Source organism: Dermochelys coriacea, chromosome 4 (genome assembly GCF_009764565.3).
Source record: "Dermochelys coriacea isolate rDerCor1 chromosome 4, rDerCor1.pri.v4, whole genome shotgun sequence".
NCBI classification, from domain to species: Eukaryota; Metazoa; Chordata; order Testudines; family Dermochelyidae; genus Dermochelys; species Dermochelys coriacea.
This window is the reverse complement of record NC_050071.1, coordinates 92,724,725-92,744,387: the sequence shown is the minus strand read 5'-3', so window position 1 is coordinate 92,744,387 and position 19,663 is coordinate 92,724,725. Positions and strand designations below refer to the sequence as shown.

General features: G+C 40.6%; 1 protein-coding gene across 7 annotated transcripts in view; it reads right to left on the bottom strand.

Moving 5' to 3' along the window:
- Positions 1 to 695: 695 nt before the first annotated feature.
- Positions 696 to 19,663, bottom strand: part of LNX1 (ligand of numb-protein X 1) — a 126,054-nt gene continuing 107,086 nt past the window's right edge. For all 7 annotated transcript variants that reach the window (XM_038398605.2, XM_043513809.1, XM_038398604.2 and 4 more), the window contains 4 exons: positions 13,253 to 13,430; positions 10,219 to 10,447; positions 2,443 to 2,601; positions 696 to 1,414 (listed from right to left, as the gene is read on the bottom strand). In XM_038398605.2, coding sequence (XP_038254533.1) covers positions 1,279 to 1,414; positions 2,443 to 2,601; positions 10,219 to 10,447; positions 13,253 to 13,430 — 702 coding nt within the window. In that variant the 3' untranslated portion in view covers positions 696 to 1,278. The remainder of the gene's footprint in view (positions 1,415 to 2,442; positions 2,602 to 10,218; positions 10,448 to 13,252; positions 13,431 to 19,663) is intronic.

Genomic DNA, 19,663 nt, shown 5'->3' with positions numbered 1-19,663 from the left:
CAAAGGGCAAAGCTAAACAGCTTATCCTTTTGTGTGCCATAGGAGAAGAGTGAGAGGCATTTGAGAAACTTTTGCTGGAAGGTATGGCAAAAACATTAAATATGCACATTATTTTTCATGTGATTGGAGAGTATGACCATTATTTATGTTACATATAAAATGTTAAAACCTTTAACACAACTTTCAAATGTATGAGTGAGTTCAGGAAGATGATTTAAGTAGCTCATAGGATTGGAGGTTGGATAACTACTTTTGGTTTCTGTTAACTAGTTATCAGTCCTGCTGCTCTGACCTATGTAAAATGAAGTTGGTCTTTGCATATTTTCGAGAGACAGCTGTCCACATCGCAATAAAAATGAATGGCCCGATCCTTTTCCCCTTTAAAGTTAATGGGAAAGAGCATCTGACTTCAAAATATCGATAATTTCCATAGAGGCCCCTACAATTGTTTAAGCAAAGAAAATAAACTACCTTCTCACTTTTGGACATATTCTATCCAGAAAAGGTTTGAGTCAGCAAAACTTACACTGCCACTATCCAAGTGGATAATTAGTAGTCAATCTGGCAATACTTAATTTTTTAAAATTCATGGATAAATAATGTTTAAATATGAAGTCCTAATCTTGCTGGGTTAATCAGAAACTTTGGGAAGAATTAGTTACTTTTTTTCTGGTTTTCTTGAAGAAAATAACATGTCTGTACAATAGTTATGTTTATTTTTAATAAGAAATAAAATCTCATTCACAGTATTACATCCTAACAAGCAAAATATTTGAAAGTCTTGAAAATATCAGCATCATATTGACCATGAAAAGGAACATTATTTGATCAAAGTGCTTTTCACATGTTGGGTAGAAACAGTCAACTGATTTAATCATTACAAAAATATTTCAAGTTTATCATTTCAAGAGACTGCCACATATTTTTCCAAGTTACATATCCGTAACTTTTTTTATAAATTGAAAACAGTAGTGAACAGAATTGCTGCTGCTTCTTAATGGACTTTGATTATTAACATGAATCAAATATAAAAATACAAACTTAAAACACATGAGAATTGTACCCTGATCTATAATTTCAGTAGCTTTGCTTTTTTCTTAAGTGCATGTTACTCTGACAGGTGCCATGTTTTCTCAAGACTGTCTTGACATGCAAACTTACAATTCACAAACTTTTTGTTTTATTTACAAATATACAGTTAACCGGAAAACTGATGTCCATAGTAAATAGCTTGTTTTCTGTGTCAAATGATTTGTCATTTTTCCATGAATACGTGTTTTATAAAAAAGTGCCAGGCCAGGACATAAGAGTTAGAGTAATTTTTCCTTTCAGTTCTTTGAGCATCCTTGCCAAACAGGCATGCATCATTCCTGATGTATTCCTGCCATTGACAGCAAGGAGGATATCACCGCATCTGGAAAATTAAAAATGTAGATAAGATTTTAGTTAAAACACTAAAAACCAAGAAGAGATCCTGATCTCAGAAAACTTTCTTGCCAATTTAGCTGCTTTGGCTGGCTCTATAACATTGTCTCATCACTTTGCCAGAAGGATAGCAACTACTAAGAGGGACCAAAGGGGGGGCGGAGGGGGGTGTGTGTGAAAAAGTTGAGGCTTCTGAAGGTAAGCTGTTGACAGAATCCTTGTGTTCTTACTCTACCATGTATTTGTTCTTTCCTGGCATTCCTTTACAAATCAGATATATATGGAGGAAAATATGAAGTCAGAGCTCTTCTTTCAGATCTGTGTGTGCCAGGTAAAATTAACTGGTTATTGAACAGTAAAATGCTGTGTAAGAATTCACAGGTCACCTATATTTTATCACACACACCTAGTATTGGATTTAAATTACATTTTTAGTTGTCAATGTAGAAGTATATGCATAATTAAGATAACTGTTACTTTGTAAATAACAAAAAGAAAAGCAGTACTTATGGCACCTTAGAGACTAACAAATTTATTAGAGCATAAGCTTTCATGAGCTACAGCTCACTTCATAGCTCACGAAAGCTTATGCTCTAATAAATTTGTTAGTCTCTAAGGTGCCACAAGTCCTCCTTTTCTTTTTGCGGATACAGACTAACACGGCTGCTACTCTGAAACCTTTGTAAATAACGTACACTATTTCACAGATGTCTTATTATATGTAGATGTTAGTAATTATACACTTGATAATATTTTGCCAGGAAAGCAAGTTAAAGCACAGGATTCTATTTTAGGTTCTATTCCCAGCTCTGTCAAAAAGGGCCCAATTTTGTACTCAACTGGTTTCAATGGAAGTTTTCATTGGACTGGTATGAAATTGAGCCCTGTTTGTGACCTTCAGCAAGACACTTGGTCACGCTGGACCACAGTCTCCTTACTTTAAGACTTAATTCTATGAATATTATGAAGTCCTTTTGAGTTTCTTAGATGAAGAGTACTATTTAAATATTAGTTTACCTAATTCTTCCATCATTGTATGCTGGTGTGCCTCCAACGATGGATTTGATAAAGAAAGGTTTGTTCCCACTGTGTTCTTCATAACCACCCACAATGCTGAAGCCAAGACTTCCTGCTGTATTTCTTCGTAATACAATTTCTTTGCAGCTGTACAAATACCTGAAACAAATCAGTCTAATTAATGTCTCAGGATTAAGTTAAATTTGTTTATTTGATGCATCTGCCTTTCTAGGTACTGGTAGCATGTTTGGGGATTGCTAAACACCAAAGTTCCATTGAAGAAAATATTTCAACTGAGATTGGACTTCATTTAAATCATAACTTAAAAACAACACTGATTCTGTCTGCAGATGTCAAGCACGTTGTTACCTGCATCTAATCAGCTATTCCATCAGTAATACGTGTCATGCTTTTAGGACACACTTTAAAAATATACCCCAAAACTCTCAGGATAAGGATGGATATGAATTCTGGGTAAGTAATTCAGATGTCCGTTTAAAAAAAACAAAAAACCTGAACGACAAAAATCAAAGAGATCACACAAGGAAAAATATCACATCAGGAAAGTGATTTATAGCTTTGCTGTTAGTGAGCAATGAGTGGGAATTGTGCAGAGAAGAGTATTATACTTTCAGAACCCTAGTGGTGAAGTGTTATAGAGTAATTATGCTGTTATTGAGAAGGTGGCTTGTTACAGGTACAAGATTAATTCAGTGGGTTTTTTTGATAAGAAAGAATGATTAAAAACCCTCTCTCTGTCTTTTGATTTGGCTCTGATATAATCCATTAGTTATATTACCCGATAACATAATGTATTGCCCAACTATACATAACTGATGCTGGCTTGGAGGGGGGGAAGTGTTAGTTTAATTAAGCTTGTATTTTGTGGTATGTGGTAATCAATCTCAATCTTGCATTAGTTTAAATGCCTGTTTGTTAGTAATTTTAAGGTTTATTATGAAACTAACCTAAATATTTCAGTGTACCATTCAGATATTTGCTGAAAATCAGAAAAGACTGTTGCCATCTTCATTAGAGATATAGTAATGCAAAATTTTGCCTGGGATACTGATGAGCCTTTACCATCTAGCCTAAGGCTGGCAGAGGAAGCTGAAATCTATTTGGTGTTATAACAGACTAGTTAACTTTCTGCACATATTCCAAGCCAGTCCATTACAGCTGACTTTACTCTGCATTGAAAGACATTTTAAAATTCTCATTGAGAGCTGACCCTTCTGCTGAAAAAGGCAAAATTGTACCTTTAAAAGATAGTGTATATATATATTTAAAGTTTGTCATTTTTTTGTGTAAAATAATATGTTTGCTAAGTTTCACAGCAGGATTTTACAGTATTACTAGATTAGTCCCTTGGGATCTACAAATATTCACCTGCTGCCAGGATGGTAGGTATAGTGTTGCATAACAGTTCACTGGCTGCTAATGGAAAAAGCAGGTGACTCTTGGCTATTCCCCAGAAGGCAGGCTCTATTACTTTCCCATCTGTGGGCTTCTGAGCATGCAGAATCACTTTAAAGAAAAGGGAGAGGAAAAAAAAATCACCCTAATAAGCTCACAGGATTTGTTAACAAGGTCATGATCAAGTGTTGCCAGGATTTAGTCGTTGTCATTATTAATTGAGCCTGATATGCAGAATGGGTAACAACCTTGCTGTATTTGGACATTACTTATTGTGTTGAGGAAGTTTCTTGATCACTTCAATATGGGCAATTTTACAGTAAATACTTAAGAACAAACTCCCTTTTTAAAAAAAAAAAAAAAAAAAAAAAAAAAAAAGGACCAATGTCCTTAACCTGCTAGGCCAAGTATAATTACAAGGAAATAAGGTGTATGAGTACATTCTGTAGGACTTTCAGTTAAATTACCACCATTAGACTATAGGGTATACCTTATACTTGTAATCTAACTTTGAATTTAGGTAACAGAGCTATGACATGCAGTGGATATGATTGATCTAGTGTGCATTTAATTTGAACCAATTGTGTTTGTATAAAAGGTGTCTAATTCATAGTTAATTGTGACTGTTGGAGTCCTATTAATAACAAATTCAAGTTCCAGATGGCAAAGTGATTTGGGTTTCTATTGTCCATTACTTTTAACAACATAGACTTGAGAAAGAAGAGGCTGGCTCTGGAATGCTATCTTTACTCGGTAACCTTTCCTCAATGGCTGTGAATAACTTTGCCATTAGCTGAGCTGCCTTGTGTTGTAAGCATTCAATCTTCTAATGTTCATGCCGAACAGCAGCACTCTCTATAGGAGCTAGATTTGCAAGAAACAGAAACCTTTGAAATATCCCTGTTCTAAAAGGCAGAGAAACAACCCCATCTAAAATATTCTTAAAAATCTTGCCAAAGTGTTGACATAAACAGTGAGCTTTGTGAGCCAGGGACTGTCCCTGCCTGAAAGTGCACAGAATATCATGAGCAGTGCTACAAGCAGCATACATCAAGTGTTTTTCATGGGCCAGAGAGCATCTGAGAGAATCCAGTACTCATGTTGTGCCAACTCTTGGAGTCCCATAATAACCATGAACCTTGAAGATGACACTGCCAGAATGGACAGCAACTTGAGCTCTACTAGGAAACTAGTGCTATTTAGCAGACTCTCGAGACTAGCCAGGTAGCAGTGGTGTCTAGCTCAGAAACGGTGGGTCCCCTCAAAGGAATAGGCTTTACTTCTGCCTCTTTCCCTCAACTGCTCGGGTTGTGCACTGGCCCTGAAACTGTTGCTGTTAAATGCCTAGCTTTGGGTATTGATGGCTGAAGGGGCACATCTGGTCTTTGATAGATGTGAAGGGTGAAAAATGTGACATCTGCAGGCCAGATCGGAGAAGAAAACTGCACTTACTGTTGCAATAGCTTGGTACTAGGGCAATAGAAATTGACCAGTGTTACAAAGAAAAATAGACATTTGTATTCTTGAACCTACTTCTTAATTTCCACTTTAATTTCTTGGTTGGCTAACCAGAAATACAAGGAGTTCAGACTAAAAATACTCAAATGTGGGTCCCAAAAGTTAAGCACCTAAATACACCAGTAGGTGAATTTGTATTCACATAAACTGTTACATTTTTTCATTGCTTTCCTAAAGACATGACAATAACTTACAAGCAGTGCACACCATCATATGGTAATACATTGGAATGTCTGAAAGCTGCACAGAAACAAGGAAATAAGTAAGGGTCTAATGGAGTTGTCTGGGTATTTCAGCACAGAAGGAATGAAAAGCCACCTGCTCTACGTAGCTGGGGGAGAGGGGGTTACAGCTGGAGAGTTTGAGAATAAGAAAGGGGTAGTTGTGTGTTTTGTAGTAGTAAAAATTGAGTTAAATAGCACCACAAAGAGAAAATGAAATGATGTACGCTTGCATCATCTGTACTAATTGCTGTGGAGCAGCTTTAGGGTTCTTGGTATACAAGGAAAAACTTTATCTGAGGATTATTGACCTAGTTAGACCACAGTGGTTCCTTTGGAGCTGCTGCGGTATAGGGAATAATGTCCACTTTGGACCCCACTAATTTATAGATTACCACTTTACAGCAGATGTGATTGGTTTGGTTTTTTTTTTTTAACGCTTAGGAGGGTTTTCTCTGCATACAAACACGAGTGACAAAAAGTAGCTTCTGTACTTCGCTGAGAACAATGCTGTCAGACCCTTGTGTTATAACACCACTACAAATATAGTTGCCCATCATAATGTTATGTACTTAGCAAACTAGTCCAGCACTTGATATGAAGCTTTCACAGATGCATTAAGAGATTAAAACTCACTTTAACTGCCTTCTCTTTACTTTGTCAGATTCAAATAGTAAAACATATAATACCCTGCTCCTGGCTGCTTCATCTTTGTCTCTGCAATAATGCATATTGAAAGATTTTTTTAAAATTGTTTCACATTCATACTTCAGAATGACAACCTGGGTCGGCAGACAAAACTTGATTTCCCTATCAGGTATCATATTTCATCTGTTTTCCCCTTGTTATAATGGATCAAAGTTACAGAACAATTTAGTCCAAACTTTCAATATAATGTATCTGTAAAACTGGCATTTGCTTGTGTACTTAACAAGGATTAATGTTTGAAAGTTCTGCTTAAAGCAGGACCATTAAAATGGGGGAGTGCTTGTCCAATTTCACATTTCAGAGCCAGTTCTGCCACTGATTCTGTGTGACAGCCTGGATAACTCATCTCTCTACTCCGCTGTGAAGTGAAGCAAAGACTAGTATTCACAGTAGGTCTGTGAAGTATTTGATCTATAATGTATTTTTAAAAGTAGTGTGTGGGGAGGGGAATGTGAGGATAAAGAGAAGGAAGGAGGGCAAAATCAGCAAGGGTAGAAAAATTACTGTAGCACTGGGAAAGTGTAACTTCGCTCTAGCTGCTGTGCCGTATTTTCTTTATCACCTTCACGAGTATAAATTTCCTTCAACAGCAAATGACCTGTATTCCTCAACAGCCAGCTGACTAGAAAAAAACAAATGTTAAGAAATAACTATGCCGGATAGGGATGATGATTAGTCTTTACTTCAATAGATCTGACTACCAGCAAACATACCTGCCACTTGCATATGGTCCCTACTATCTCGCTCAGGTAATTGTTAGAAGCACACTGTTTCATGACCACCACATAGTGTGTCATACTACAGCGGGAACAGAGGCAGTAGTTATTTATACACTAACAAGTCATCTAAAAATGACTCACCAAAGACCAGTTTTAAAATATCATTGGAAATGAAATTTCTGCCCATTTCTTGTGAGCTCATTTAAAGAATGTAGAAAGGCAGTGATTCCTGGGGTTTAAAGCCAGGGCCTGACAAGTCAGATGTGGCTTCTAGTGCTGACTTATTGCTGTGAGAGCTTGAGCAAACTGCCTAAACCTTGGTGTTTATTTCCTCATCTGTATCAACCTTTGTAATGTGCATGTGACCCATGAAAGAGAGGTGAGCTATATTAGGGGAATGTATTGCTCATTTACAGTATTGGTATCAGCACAGAAGTATGCCCAGAGAAATACTAATCTTAAATCATACAGCTACAATCACAGAAACTAAGGGGAAACAAAACAGGTACTCCAGGTTGTTGCTGAGGCATGTCTCTAACTTCTCTTTCTCTCTCTCCTATGTCTTCATGTCATGTTCTATATTTCTCCCCCTACCATTTTATCTCCTTTCTGTGTCCCCTTCCCATCTTTCTTATTCTGCCTGCTCTTCCTTCTCTGGCTTCCCATCCTAAAGGACCAGGCCTGCTTGTTCTTTGCATTCCTCTTTCTTAGGGGCATTGTCTCCTGCTGTTGAACTTTAATTTATAGTATCTAAATGTTCCACACTGTGGTATGCCAAAACTTCCTCCCATTGCACCACACTTGAATATTAAGCAATCTAGATTAACACTGACTAAGCAGAATCGCATTTGAATTGAATCATCTTTTCCCAAGACAAGCTTGGGCTATGTAGCAAGGCTGTTGAAAATACTCTTGAAATCTAGTGGGGTGTGGCTCTTGCCAAAAACATCCTGGAAGCCTAGTGAAAGGTTAAATTCTCAGACTGGGGGGAAATGAGTTAACATGTATTAATGATACATGTCCTGGTGACAGAACTTGAAGGACTTCCAGATGTGTAGTGTGGATGCCAGAGAGTCAATGAGAACAGAAGGGTAACCATTATTTGTGCTAGGTAAGATTGAAGTATCTGATAACATGTATTGTTAAGTGAATAAGTCCAAAGCTGATGCTTGGGGCCTGCCAAACAAGCTAGTACTAATAAGGGTGATATACACCTCTGTTACTGTCAATTCTAATCATCTTTATTCCTCCTATTTAATTTAAATTTGACGACCAGCACACCAGTTCAGCATACTAATTCCTCTAGGCTTCAGCCACACTGTGGCCCTTTTCTGTGAGTTGAGTTGCAGCTGGGGATATGATTACAATGAATTTCCTGTTTTCAGACCTGCTGACATGGTGGGTAATTTTCTTTCAGTTATAAGGTTGGGCGTTGTACATGTGCAATTTCTGGAGCAGGGAGACTAAAACTCAGATGCTGTTCAAAAGGGTAAAATCCAGCACAGAAAGCCAAAGATATCTGACTGCTTGATCTTAACAGTATGCTATTGCTTATTGGTACTCTGCATCTCTGACAGTTATTTTATCTTGACTGCAGGACCTGAGACAGAGTAACCACAGTCCTCCTTCAGTGTTTACAGCAGGTGCAGTGAGCTGACTGAGGGAAAGCTTCCTAAAGGTGGACTTAAGCTGCATTTTCCTCAGTGATAGGCAAAGCATTGTATTTATATTGAACCACTAAGAGTAAAGTTTAGATTTCTGTTGGTTTAGGAGGAAGAACTGTAAATTGTAGAGAGGGGAGCTCTCAATCCCTATGCTGCAGTAGGGTTAGCTATGCAGCAATACAGAGGCAGAGGGTGTGTTCTAGGGGTGATACTGGCATCTGACTAGTTCACCAGAACTATGGAAAAGGGTAAATTAAAATCCACCTTCAGTTGCTGATAAATACTCTAGTTTCTACATAAAAGTAAAGAAGGAAAAAATCTATAGGTCTAGGCTATCTACCCCCTGAATGAAGAGATGTACCTAACCCTAAAGATGGTACAAATTTGCTTTTTACACGTATTGCCTTCACCCACATTCAAGTGGGGTATTTCATCTTTGCACTCAGACTGAATTCAGAACCACCTCACCACCATCCTGATGTAGTAAGACACAACAAAACCCAAAGAAGCTTTACCTTGGCCTTCCCAGCAAGCCTTGCTGCAAGCTGAGGAAGGGCCTGTAAAATGGCCTAACAGGGAATAGTAAGGAACAGAATCTAGCTAGAATATAAATACCCCAAAAAAGCAAAACCATGAAGCTGTGTACATAAAACCTAAAAAACCCAACTGGTTTCACCCTTGTCCTCCATGCAGCAGAGCCACCTGACATTGTCCTTTTAAAATAAAAAGGGATATTCTGAACAGCCATTGGGGTTCAGGTTAATAGGCAAAGCATATATAAACTGTTGGGTCAAATTCTGCAGTCCTAGAAATCAAGAGTTTTGTTCCATTTAAGAATTGACATTTCAGCATTAGCTCAATGTAATCCCTGATACAGGGCAAGTCTTCATTAAAAGCTCAGGTTCAAACAACATTGCAAGATGCAGATTTATGCGTGCTGAAGATGTTAAAATGCCCTCTGTATGTAAGACAATTAAACTACACACTATGTGGCTTTTATTTTTACTAAAACTACAAAACAGCTGTTTCCTGTATCTTACAAATGAACTTTTCTCAGGCAGGTGGTGGAGTCAGGGGAGGCAATTCTGAGAAATGCACCAACTGCGTGCACTTTTTAACATCTGGGCAAAGTCGAACAGTTCAGCTGTATTTAACAAATACAGGATCTGTGAAGCTTGAGCACTGCCCGGGTAGTTTTGGACTTTGCAGGGTGGTCCAGAGGGTCCAGATCTAAGTTCTATGAGCTCCTGAATCCATTCAGACTTTTCCCTTCCTTCTCTAACACATTTTCAGCTATAGGACTGTTCAGGATCTTTCTTTCCTCCCTTAAAAGCAGTCCTATGTGTCTATTTTCCATATACGTATACACAATTACAAAAGGGAGGTATTTAAAATAAAGATTTTTGACAGAGCCTGGATTTAATTAAGATGTCAGTGTAATGAATCAGGCCAAAAAGCAAGAGCCATCCAAGACACACAAATCTTTCCTCCCACTCCCCTTCAACACAAGGATGTAATTTTTGGACTTACCGCGGGAGCTCAAGCCACATAACCCAGGAAGGTGACCATTCACTGTTATCTGATGTGTTCTGATTGGTGTCAGGGAGTGATACATGGCTCATGTCCTCCGGGGCCTCATATTCTTTCATTTCCAAGGCTTTGAGTACTACAGACGAGGTGGTGTTTTTCAACAGGGCTACTGCCTCACTACGGCTGACACCAGTCAGGTCAATTCCATTCACGTTCAGCAAAATGTCACCTGAAGGACAATAAGCAGAACCATTATAAAAGGAGAAAATGGTTTTAAGGCTTTAATTAATTTTTCCTTTTAAACAAAATGCATTTCAAAAATAGGCCAGGGCTGGGTACTTGTTGCCTGTCAAAAGTGGTTGTTAATATTTTTATATAAAATAAACGTGAGGCATAAAATAGATCCTGAGAGTGAGATGAGGGGCTGAATTCAAAGATGCATCAGCGCAGCCAAGATGGGCAAAGGTAGTGTTTTTGGTCACACTACTCCTCCACCCTGGATCAAAGGGCAGCCAAGGGTCCCTGAGGTAACAGAGCAGTCTACGGGCAAAAGGGGCAGCTGCCCCGGGGCCCGGCGATTTAAAAGGGCCTGGAACTCCAGGCCTCCACCGCTACCATGGCCCCGCCCCTTCCACCCAAGGCCCCACCCCTTCTGGGGGCCCAGAGCCAGGCCCCCATACTGGTAAGTCTTTTATGTTACTTTCACCCCTGTCCCTGAGCGACCTACTTACGTCGACTTAACCCCCACTCTAGATGCAGCAAGGTTGACAGAAGAATTCTTCCATCGACCTAGCTACTACCTCCTGATGAGGTGGATTAGCTACGTCGGAAAAGCCCCTTCCGTTGCTGTAGGAAGTATCTACACTACTGTAGGTGTAGTGCAGACATACCCTTAGACCATACACTCCTTGTGGCATGGACTATATGTACAGGCCCTGGTCAGCGCTAAGCTCCTGATCAGCATTTAATTGGAGGTGACAAAAATACCGATGCCTATAGTTAAGGTTTCCCAACATTTTCCATTATAAGATTGTGTTTGGCAAAGTTATAAACGGCCGTAAACTCCAAGCGTTTGGGTTGAAATTTTCCATGTTAAATGTCTGCCTCAGACTGAATATTTTTGCAAAATTTTGCAAGCCAAGATGATTCAGCCATGTCTCAGAATGAAGCTAGGGAACATATGTTGTTTTAATGCATAAAATATATATATAAAATTCTTACATCCATTTTGTGGAGAAACTCTAGTAGGCTCCATGCAATGGAACAAGAATACCTACAATTCTGCTTCATGGTGCATCCTCTAGCCCAGGGCTTCAGGAGCTGAGCATGACTTTGTTGCCAGGAACAGAGCAGGGAGACTTTCTACTGTGCTCTCAGTGCTCCTCCTGCTGGCACACAGGCACCAAAGAATAAAAAGAGGAAGCAGCCAGATTGAAATGAAGAGGGGTTAAGAGGAGTGGGATTTGGAGCTGTTTGGAGGCGGGGGAGGGTACTAGAATGAGGGGCTGAAACGGGATGGAGTCTGGGAGTGGGACAGGGACAGGCTGGTGGGGTCTGAGGGAAAGGGTCTGTAACCACTACCACACATTCCCCTCAGAACCTGGAATAGAACCCATAGTCCCAACGTTTCTCTGCTGTCAGACCCACTGGCAAAATGTGCATCTCATCTCCCTTTAGTGGTTGGCCCACATAGAGGATGAAAACCTATACCTGCTATTAATTACTCTGTTAGCTCAAGAGCCAAGCTCTGCTGTGGATCTAAAGGTTCTAACCCTGCTGATGAATCATGTGGAGTAAATATAGGTCTACATTATGGAAATTCTGGTTTTTTCCAGTTTGCTTTTAAAAAAAAAGCTAAGAAATTACATACAAAAACTCTATTAAAATGAAGTTAAGGCTGCAAAGTCAAACACTCAAAAGTTGGGAAATGCTAGAATTAAGGTTACCCATGCGGCCTAATTCAGCTCCCTTGCATGTATGTATTATGATGCAGTCTTTAATTACAGGATCACATACTGTCCTAGGCATCTCTAACTGGGCACTTAATATTAGTGGACAATTTTGACATTAATACTACTGTGAAGAGCACCACTGAAAAGCCCTTGAGGAAATGAATAATTCTGCCTTCAGAAAAGGGTTTGAATAGTGTGCAGGAAATAAGGCTTAGGGCCACACATTGAAAAATGAGGAAAAAACAAAATGTTGAAAAGTTGCCCATTAAGTGAGCTCTACCCATCCTGTGCACTGAATGAGGCCGGATCCTGTGGAAAAATAGTATGTGACCATGTAATTGAAGACTGTATATTATAATACATATGCAGACAAGGGGGCCAAATAAAGTGTGCACGAGCAACCTGAATTTTGTCCTAACTTTGCATGCTTGACTTTACAACTTTAACGTTCTTTCAATTTTTTTTGGTATGTAATAAATAATATAGGCCCATTCACCCTCTCCTCATGGTTAAAACCCATAGGAATTGATAGTGAAAAGAAAATCTCTGCAAAGATCCCTTTGCTAAGGTCCCACCACATCATCTGGTTGGGGAGACATTCTTCCCCACCACGGAAAAGACTGTGGGGAATGAAGCCTCAGTAGAAGAGGCTATACTATACACCCTCAGGCTGTATTTTTTTTTTATTAACTTCAGCAGGTCTTTGATGGTGGTGGGATGACTTACATTACATTACCACTCACCCCCACACTGCCCACTTCTACTGCCTCAGTGCACACGCAGGACCACATAGAGAGCAACCACAGGCTCTGAGAGGAGGGTAGGGGATAAGCACTGCAGAGGTAGCTTAGAGAATCAAGGGCTCCACAGGTGGAGGGTCCCTCCAGCCATAGGTCTCAGAGGCACATGCTCAGCTAAGGCGTTTGCCTTCTTTTAAAAACTCTTTCAGGCTAGTTTCTCTCTCATCTCTGAGAGATATCTAAGTGTCTACAGAAACACCCCTGTGGCACCCTTTTGTGACCTTTCAGTTCGTCAAAAGGGAGCTTTCCATTCAAGCAGGCCTCCAACCCCATTAGCTTTACCTGTTTTCATTCTGCCATCTCTGCTGATGACTCCTCCGGGTTCAACGCTTATCACGTAGATAGGCAAATCCCATTCCCTGTGAGATGTTCCACCTGCCACAGTCATTCCCAGTGACTCTGTGTGATCTTTCCAGACAGACACCACCTTCTCATGACAGGTGACAGCATGAAGGGTGTTCTGTGGAGACCAAATATCAAGGATAAATGCAGTGTACACATACAGCTTTCTGATAGCTTCATCACTTGCGGTAATCAAACTGGAATTAATATGCAGTTGTATGACGACTACTCAGAGGATCTCAAAACATTTTACAACCCCTGAGCCTCACAACACTTGTGTGGACAGTAAATATGCCTATCCTACTGCTTGGGGTTCTGCAGGGTCACAGCTATGACCAAAGCACTCCAAACTGGGATGAGTAAAGTCAGTCACTAAATCCATATTTGGGATTCAGTACTGCTCCCATTAAAGTCAGTGGTGGTTTTGTAATTTAGCTTAATGGGAGCAGAATCAGGGCACCAGGACACAAATAAAGTGGCCTGAGTTTTCAGTTAGAAAGCAACCAGAGATTATACACTAGTAAAAGGTTTGGGTGTTCATCACCTCTGAAAATCAGGCCACTTATTTAGGGGCCTAGATTTAGATTCAGATGCTTAACTTTAGCCCTCTGAATTTGAAAACTTTGTCATACATATTTAACAAAGAAGAAACAACGTATGGACTGTAAGGAACAAACCTATAGGGGATGGACTATATGACATAATAATTCTTTTCCATCATCCATTTTACATGAATGTGTAAAATTGTTATAACTCCACCTTTGCTCAAAAATAAACCCAATTTTGCTTTGCTTTACCCATGAACATGCAAAAAATTGCCCCTTTCACTTTGAGAATGCGTTGATTTCACTGAGATGATTAGCCCTTTTCAGGGGGAGGGGAGGAGAGGAACGCTAATTTTCCACAAAAGGGCAGGGTTTTGATTTTGCAACAACGGCTCAAAATGATACCCTCCAGATTCAGAGCATGCTTGTTAGCTAATCTGTGTCCACTCTGTCTTACAGTGTGTATGATAAAACCCATTGTTTCATGTTCTCTGTGTGTGTATATAAATCTCCCCACTGTATTTTCCACCAAATGCATCCGATGAAGTGAGCTGTAGCTCACAAAAGCTTATGCTCAAATAAATTTGTTAGTCTCTAAGGTGCCACAAGTCCTCCTTCACTCTGTCTTAGACATCAAGAGAGTGACTGAGAAACAGAGGCTGTCTCTGCCATATTTCTCAGGAACCAGCGCACACAAGGTCTGCATTTTAGAGGTATGTTGAAAAACAAATTGGCGTAGGTTACTTCTCAATGGAAAATGATGAAAGAGCTGCTTTACTGCGCACGCGCGCACGCACACGTGTGCGCAATCCAACAGTCAGCTTCCCTTTGAAGATTCCTTGCAGCCCCCTATTTTTTAAAGTGCTCAGAGAGAAGCACTGTGAATTCTCAAAGGAGGGGAAGAGGGTGATCAAAGGGAAGTTAAAGCCTTCTTAACAGACACAGGGAGCGCTCTCTTGGAGGTATTGCTGCTAATGAGTTACCCAGTTAAAAGGCAATGTTTATTAATGAATGCATTTCAATACATTCTCTTCTAAACAACTACCCTTTTCCATCATTGTGAAATGACCTTGGAGGCCATGACGGGGAAAACACACAGCTTGTCCCCTTTTCTTTTCTTTTTTTTTAAGTTTACTGTAAAATAAATATTTACAGCAAATTATCACAACCTCAAAGTCATGACGCGTGTCTCACAGGCAATGAACACAGCTGCAGCTGCTTGGAAAATATATATTACCTACAGGCTAACCCACTCACACAGCTACAGAACATTATGTGCCTGAGCAGCAAGAGCAATGGCTCCATCTTTAAGGACTGGACAACAACTTGATATAAACAATCAATAGGAGTAGAAGAAATAGTTACAATTAAACCCAGTGCTATTTTAGTGTCTAGTACTGCGTCTGCATTGAAGTCAATGGCAAAACTCCCAATGGACTTCAAAGGAGCAGAATCTGGCTCTATTTATATATTACAAATCCTGTTTAACAGATCCCTCTGTAGTACAGGAGAGTGTTTCTGACATCTTTTCTATTCAAGATCAGGCAGCAGCAACTTGGGCTTTACATTGCCTTGTTCCTTAGACATGGGAGGATCTCTTACTAAGAGCCTTGTCCATGACCAATCCTACACCACACTGTATGCAAAATACACCCCCAATATGCACCAAAGAGGATGTATTCAATACAGATTGTGTTGCTACTTCACCACTGCTCTGCTGGCTGTCCTTCTGTTTACCATTGGCATCTGCTTAAAAGAAAGCCTCTTTTCTGCTCTTTCCATATGGAGGCAGGATGTCATGAGGGCAGTGACTTGGCCAAAACGGATTCCTGAGTTATTATACAATAACAAATAATACTGGAGTCTGGAGTTTATTCTTGGCACTGAATACACTGGAGACTTGAAGGCAAAACCCAGCACACATTTACATCCGTGCTATGTAGTTAACCAGGACAGAACTGGCTCTCTCAGAGAGTTAAAAGAGGAACCAGTGATGTTAACAAAAATCCACCTCTCCCAAGGATGAATTATCCGCCCCATAAACTTCACATTAATAACACCAGGTTACATTAATTAGCAATTTCTCTATTAGCCACATTTAATTTAACAATCCCCACTGAAGAACCCAGGTGTAAGATTCACCAAGCCACAGATCTAAAGGAAATTGCTTTGACTTGAAAGCATGGCCACAAAGATGTCCATTAGATCTAAGCAAGAGCACATACGGTATTACAAGATTCTGGGCTGGCAAGCTTAATCCCTGCATTAAGGTCTGATTTTAAAAAATATTTAAGCCCACATAGCCTTCAAAGCCTAATTTTAAAGAGACTGAATTATGAAAGAATATCATGAAAAAAATACAGGGTATGTACTGACAAATATCTGCTAAATACTGAGACAAATCCAGACCAATACTCATATGTTCCTGACAAAAGGCAAACAACACTACCACAGCGAGTTAAAGACAGAGTGCACCACAGCAAAACTCCATGGGGCCTGCACATAATCAGTCCCGCAGGCTGTATGAGCTCCTTTGGAGTTATTCAGTCTATTGAACCATAAGTGCCACATGGGAAAAGCAAAGACCAGATTCTAGCTAACCAGCAGGAGTACACCACAGCATCCAGTGTTGTGGGGAAAAGGGGAACAGAACCACCTCCCTCCTTGTGCACCCTTTGAGAAAGAATGAGGCTGTTTGCATACCCTCAGCTAAATGGTGCCAGGGGCATGAGTATGACTGAGGGTATATCTACATGGTGGGTGATGTGCACTACAGGGGTGTGATTTCTAAAGAACACTAACATATTGTGCAGACAGCTGCAGCGGCACAGGAGCTAGCAAACAGAGCTCTAAACAGGAGAGTTTGAATGGGAGTTCTGTTGGAGGAGAAGGTAGTTGTACTTGGTTTTGTATTTTTAGTATTTGTATTTGTGTGTGTGTAGGGGTTTTGTGCTGGGAGAGCAGCTGAGCCTGATTAGGGGGTGGGGCTTTGTGCTGAGAGAGCAGCTGAGCCCTGCCTAGGGGGTGGGGCTTCTGACTAGGGGCCCTATAAAGGTAGCCAGCCAGTCAGGCAGGGGCACAGACATCTGCAGTGGCACAGGAGCTAGCAAACAGAGCTCTAAACAGGGGAGTTTGAAAAGGGGGTTTGTATTGTGGTGCTTGTTTGGGGTTTGCTTTTGCTGGGGGGGTGGTCTTTTTGGTGTGGCTTGTGTTTCCCAGATTAACAGGATTTAGGTGGGAAGGAGATGACAGATACAGAGGCAGCTGTGGGAGTGACTCCTGCAGTGAAAGACACATTGAGGATGACTGGATGTGGAAGCTGTGGTATGTACATGATCCTGGAGGGGGGAACCGGTAAGAGTTTTTTCTGCATGAAATGCTGTCTGATAGAGCTGATGGAGGAAAAGATCTGAGGTTTGGAGATGCAGGTGGAAAGTCTGGTTGAGTTTAGGAAGGGGTTTGAGCAGATGATGGAGCAAAGATATGAGGTATCTGAAGGGAAAAGCTCAGACTCACAGATGGAAGCAGGGCTGGGGAATTTTGAGGAGAGACTGGATGAGGAAAGTGGTCAGTGGAAACATATGACTCAAAGAACCAGGCAGAGAAAAAGACGGGCTAGTGAAGGAGAAATAGAGCTTAGGAACAGGTTTGCAGAATTGGAAAATGAAGGGGCTCAGCAGGTACTTGTTGAAGGTGGAAGGGTAAGGAAAAAGAGAAGAGAGGCTAGTCCTATAGGAAAAGGGGAAGAGTCAAGGGAGACTACACCAAATATGAGCCCCAGGAGAATACAGGATGGGTTGAAGAAGACTGTAAGGGAAAATAGGAATGGAAAGAACTTGCAGCCAGAGAGAACAGGGGAGACACTGGAGAATAGCACTGTCACCAGGAAAAGGCAGGTCTATGTGATCGGGGACTCTTTATTGAGAAGAATAGACAGGCCTGTAACTAGAGCTGATTCTGAGAATAGAAGGGTGTGCTGTCTTCCGGGTGCTAAGATACGGGATGTAGACCTGAGGTTGAAAAGGATCCTCAAGGGAGCGGGAAAGAATCCCCTAATTATCCTTCATGTGGGAACAAATGATACGGCTAGATTCTCACTGGAAAGTATTAAGGGAGACTATGCTAGGCTGGGGAAGACACTTAAGGAAATTGAGGCTCAGGTGATCTTTAGCGGGATCCTTCCTGTTCCTAGAGAAGGGCAACAAAGGTCTGACAAGATTATGACTGTCAACAGATGGCTTAGGCAGTGGTGCTATAAGGAGGGCTTTGGGATGTATGACCACTGGGAGGCATTCACAGACAGAGGTCAGTTCTCTCGGGATGGACTTCATCTGAGTAGGGAAGGAAATAGACTTCTAGGATGGAGGCTGGCACAACTGATAAAGAGAGCTTTAAACTAGGAATTGGGGGGAGATGGATGGGAGATGTCCAGAAAATCTCCACGCCAGATTTTAGCATTGAGAGGGAAGAAGATGAAGTGAGAAAGGATACAGCCGTGGGTAGGCGAATCTATATAAGGAGTGAGGGCGGTGTGGAGACTAGTCTAATAGGTTATACTGGATGTAGAATGACTGTGCCTAATAGGGTACAAAATGGGAGCGAGGCCAAACAGCAAAAATTAAGATGTTTGTACACCAATGCGAGGAGTCTAGGTAACAAAATGGAGGAACTAGAGCTACTGGTGCAGGAAGTGAAACCAGATATCACAGGGATAACAGAAACATGGTGGAATAGTAGTCATGACTGGACTACAGGTATTGAAGGGTATGTGCTGTTTAGGAAAGACAGAAACAAAGGTAAAGGGGGTGGAGTAGCATTGTATATCAATGATGAGGTAGAATGTAAAGAAATAAGAAGCGATGCAATGGATAAGACAGAATCCGTCTGGGCAAAAATTACATTGGGGAAGAAAACTAGTAAAGCCTCTCCTACGATAGTGCTTGGGGTGTGCTATAGACCTCCGGGATCTAATTTAGATATGGATAGAGCCCTTTTTAATGTCTTTAATAAAGTAAATACTAACGGAAACTGCGTGATCATGGGAGACTTTAACTTCCCAGATATAGACTGGAGGACCAGTGCTAGTAATAATAATAGGGCTCAGATTTTCCTAGATGCGATAGCTGATGGATTCCTTCATCAAGTAGTTGCTGAACCGACTAGAGGGGATGCCATTTTAGATTTAATTTTGGTGAGTAGCGAGGACCTCGTAGAAGAAATGGTTGTAGGGGACAATCTTGGCTCAAGTGATCATGAGCTAATTCAGTTCAAACTAAATGGAAGGATTAACAAAAATAAATCTGCAACTAGGGCTTTTGATTTCAAAAGGGCTGACTTTCAAAAATTAAGGAAATTAGTTAGGGAAGTGGATTGGACTGAAGAACTTATGGATCTAAAGGTAGAGGAGGCCTGGGATTACTTTAAATCAAAACTGCAGAAGCTATCGGAAGCCTGTATCCCAAGAAAGGGGAAAAAATTCATAGGAAGGAGTTGTAGACCAAGCTGGATGAGCAAGTATCTTAGAGAGGTGATTAAGAAGAAGCAGAAGGGAGGGATCAGCAAGGAAAGCTACCTAATTGAGGTCAGAACATGTAGGGATCAAGTGAGACAGGCTAAAAGTCAAGTAGAGTTGGACCTTGCAAAGGGAATTAAAACCAATAGTAAAAGGTTCTATAGCCATATAAATAAGAAGAAAACTAAGAAGAAAGAAGTGGGGCCGCTTAACACTGAGGATGGAGTGGAGGTTAAAGATAATCTAGGCATGGCCCAATATCTAAACAAATACTTTGCCTCAGTCTTTAATAAG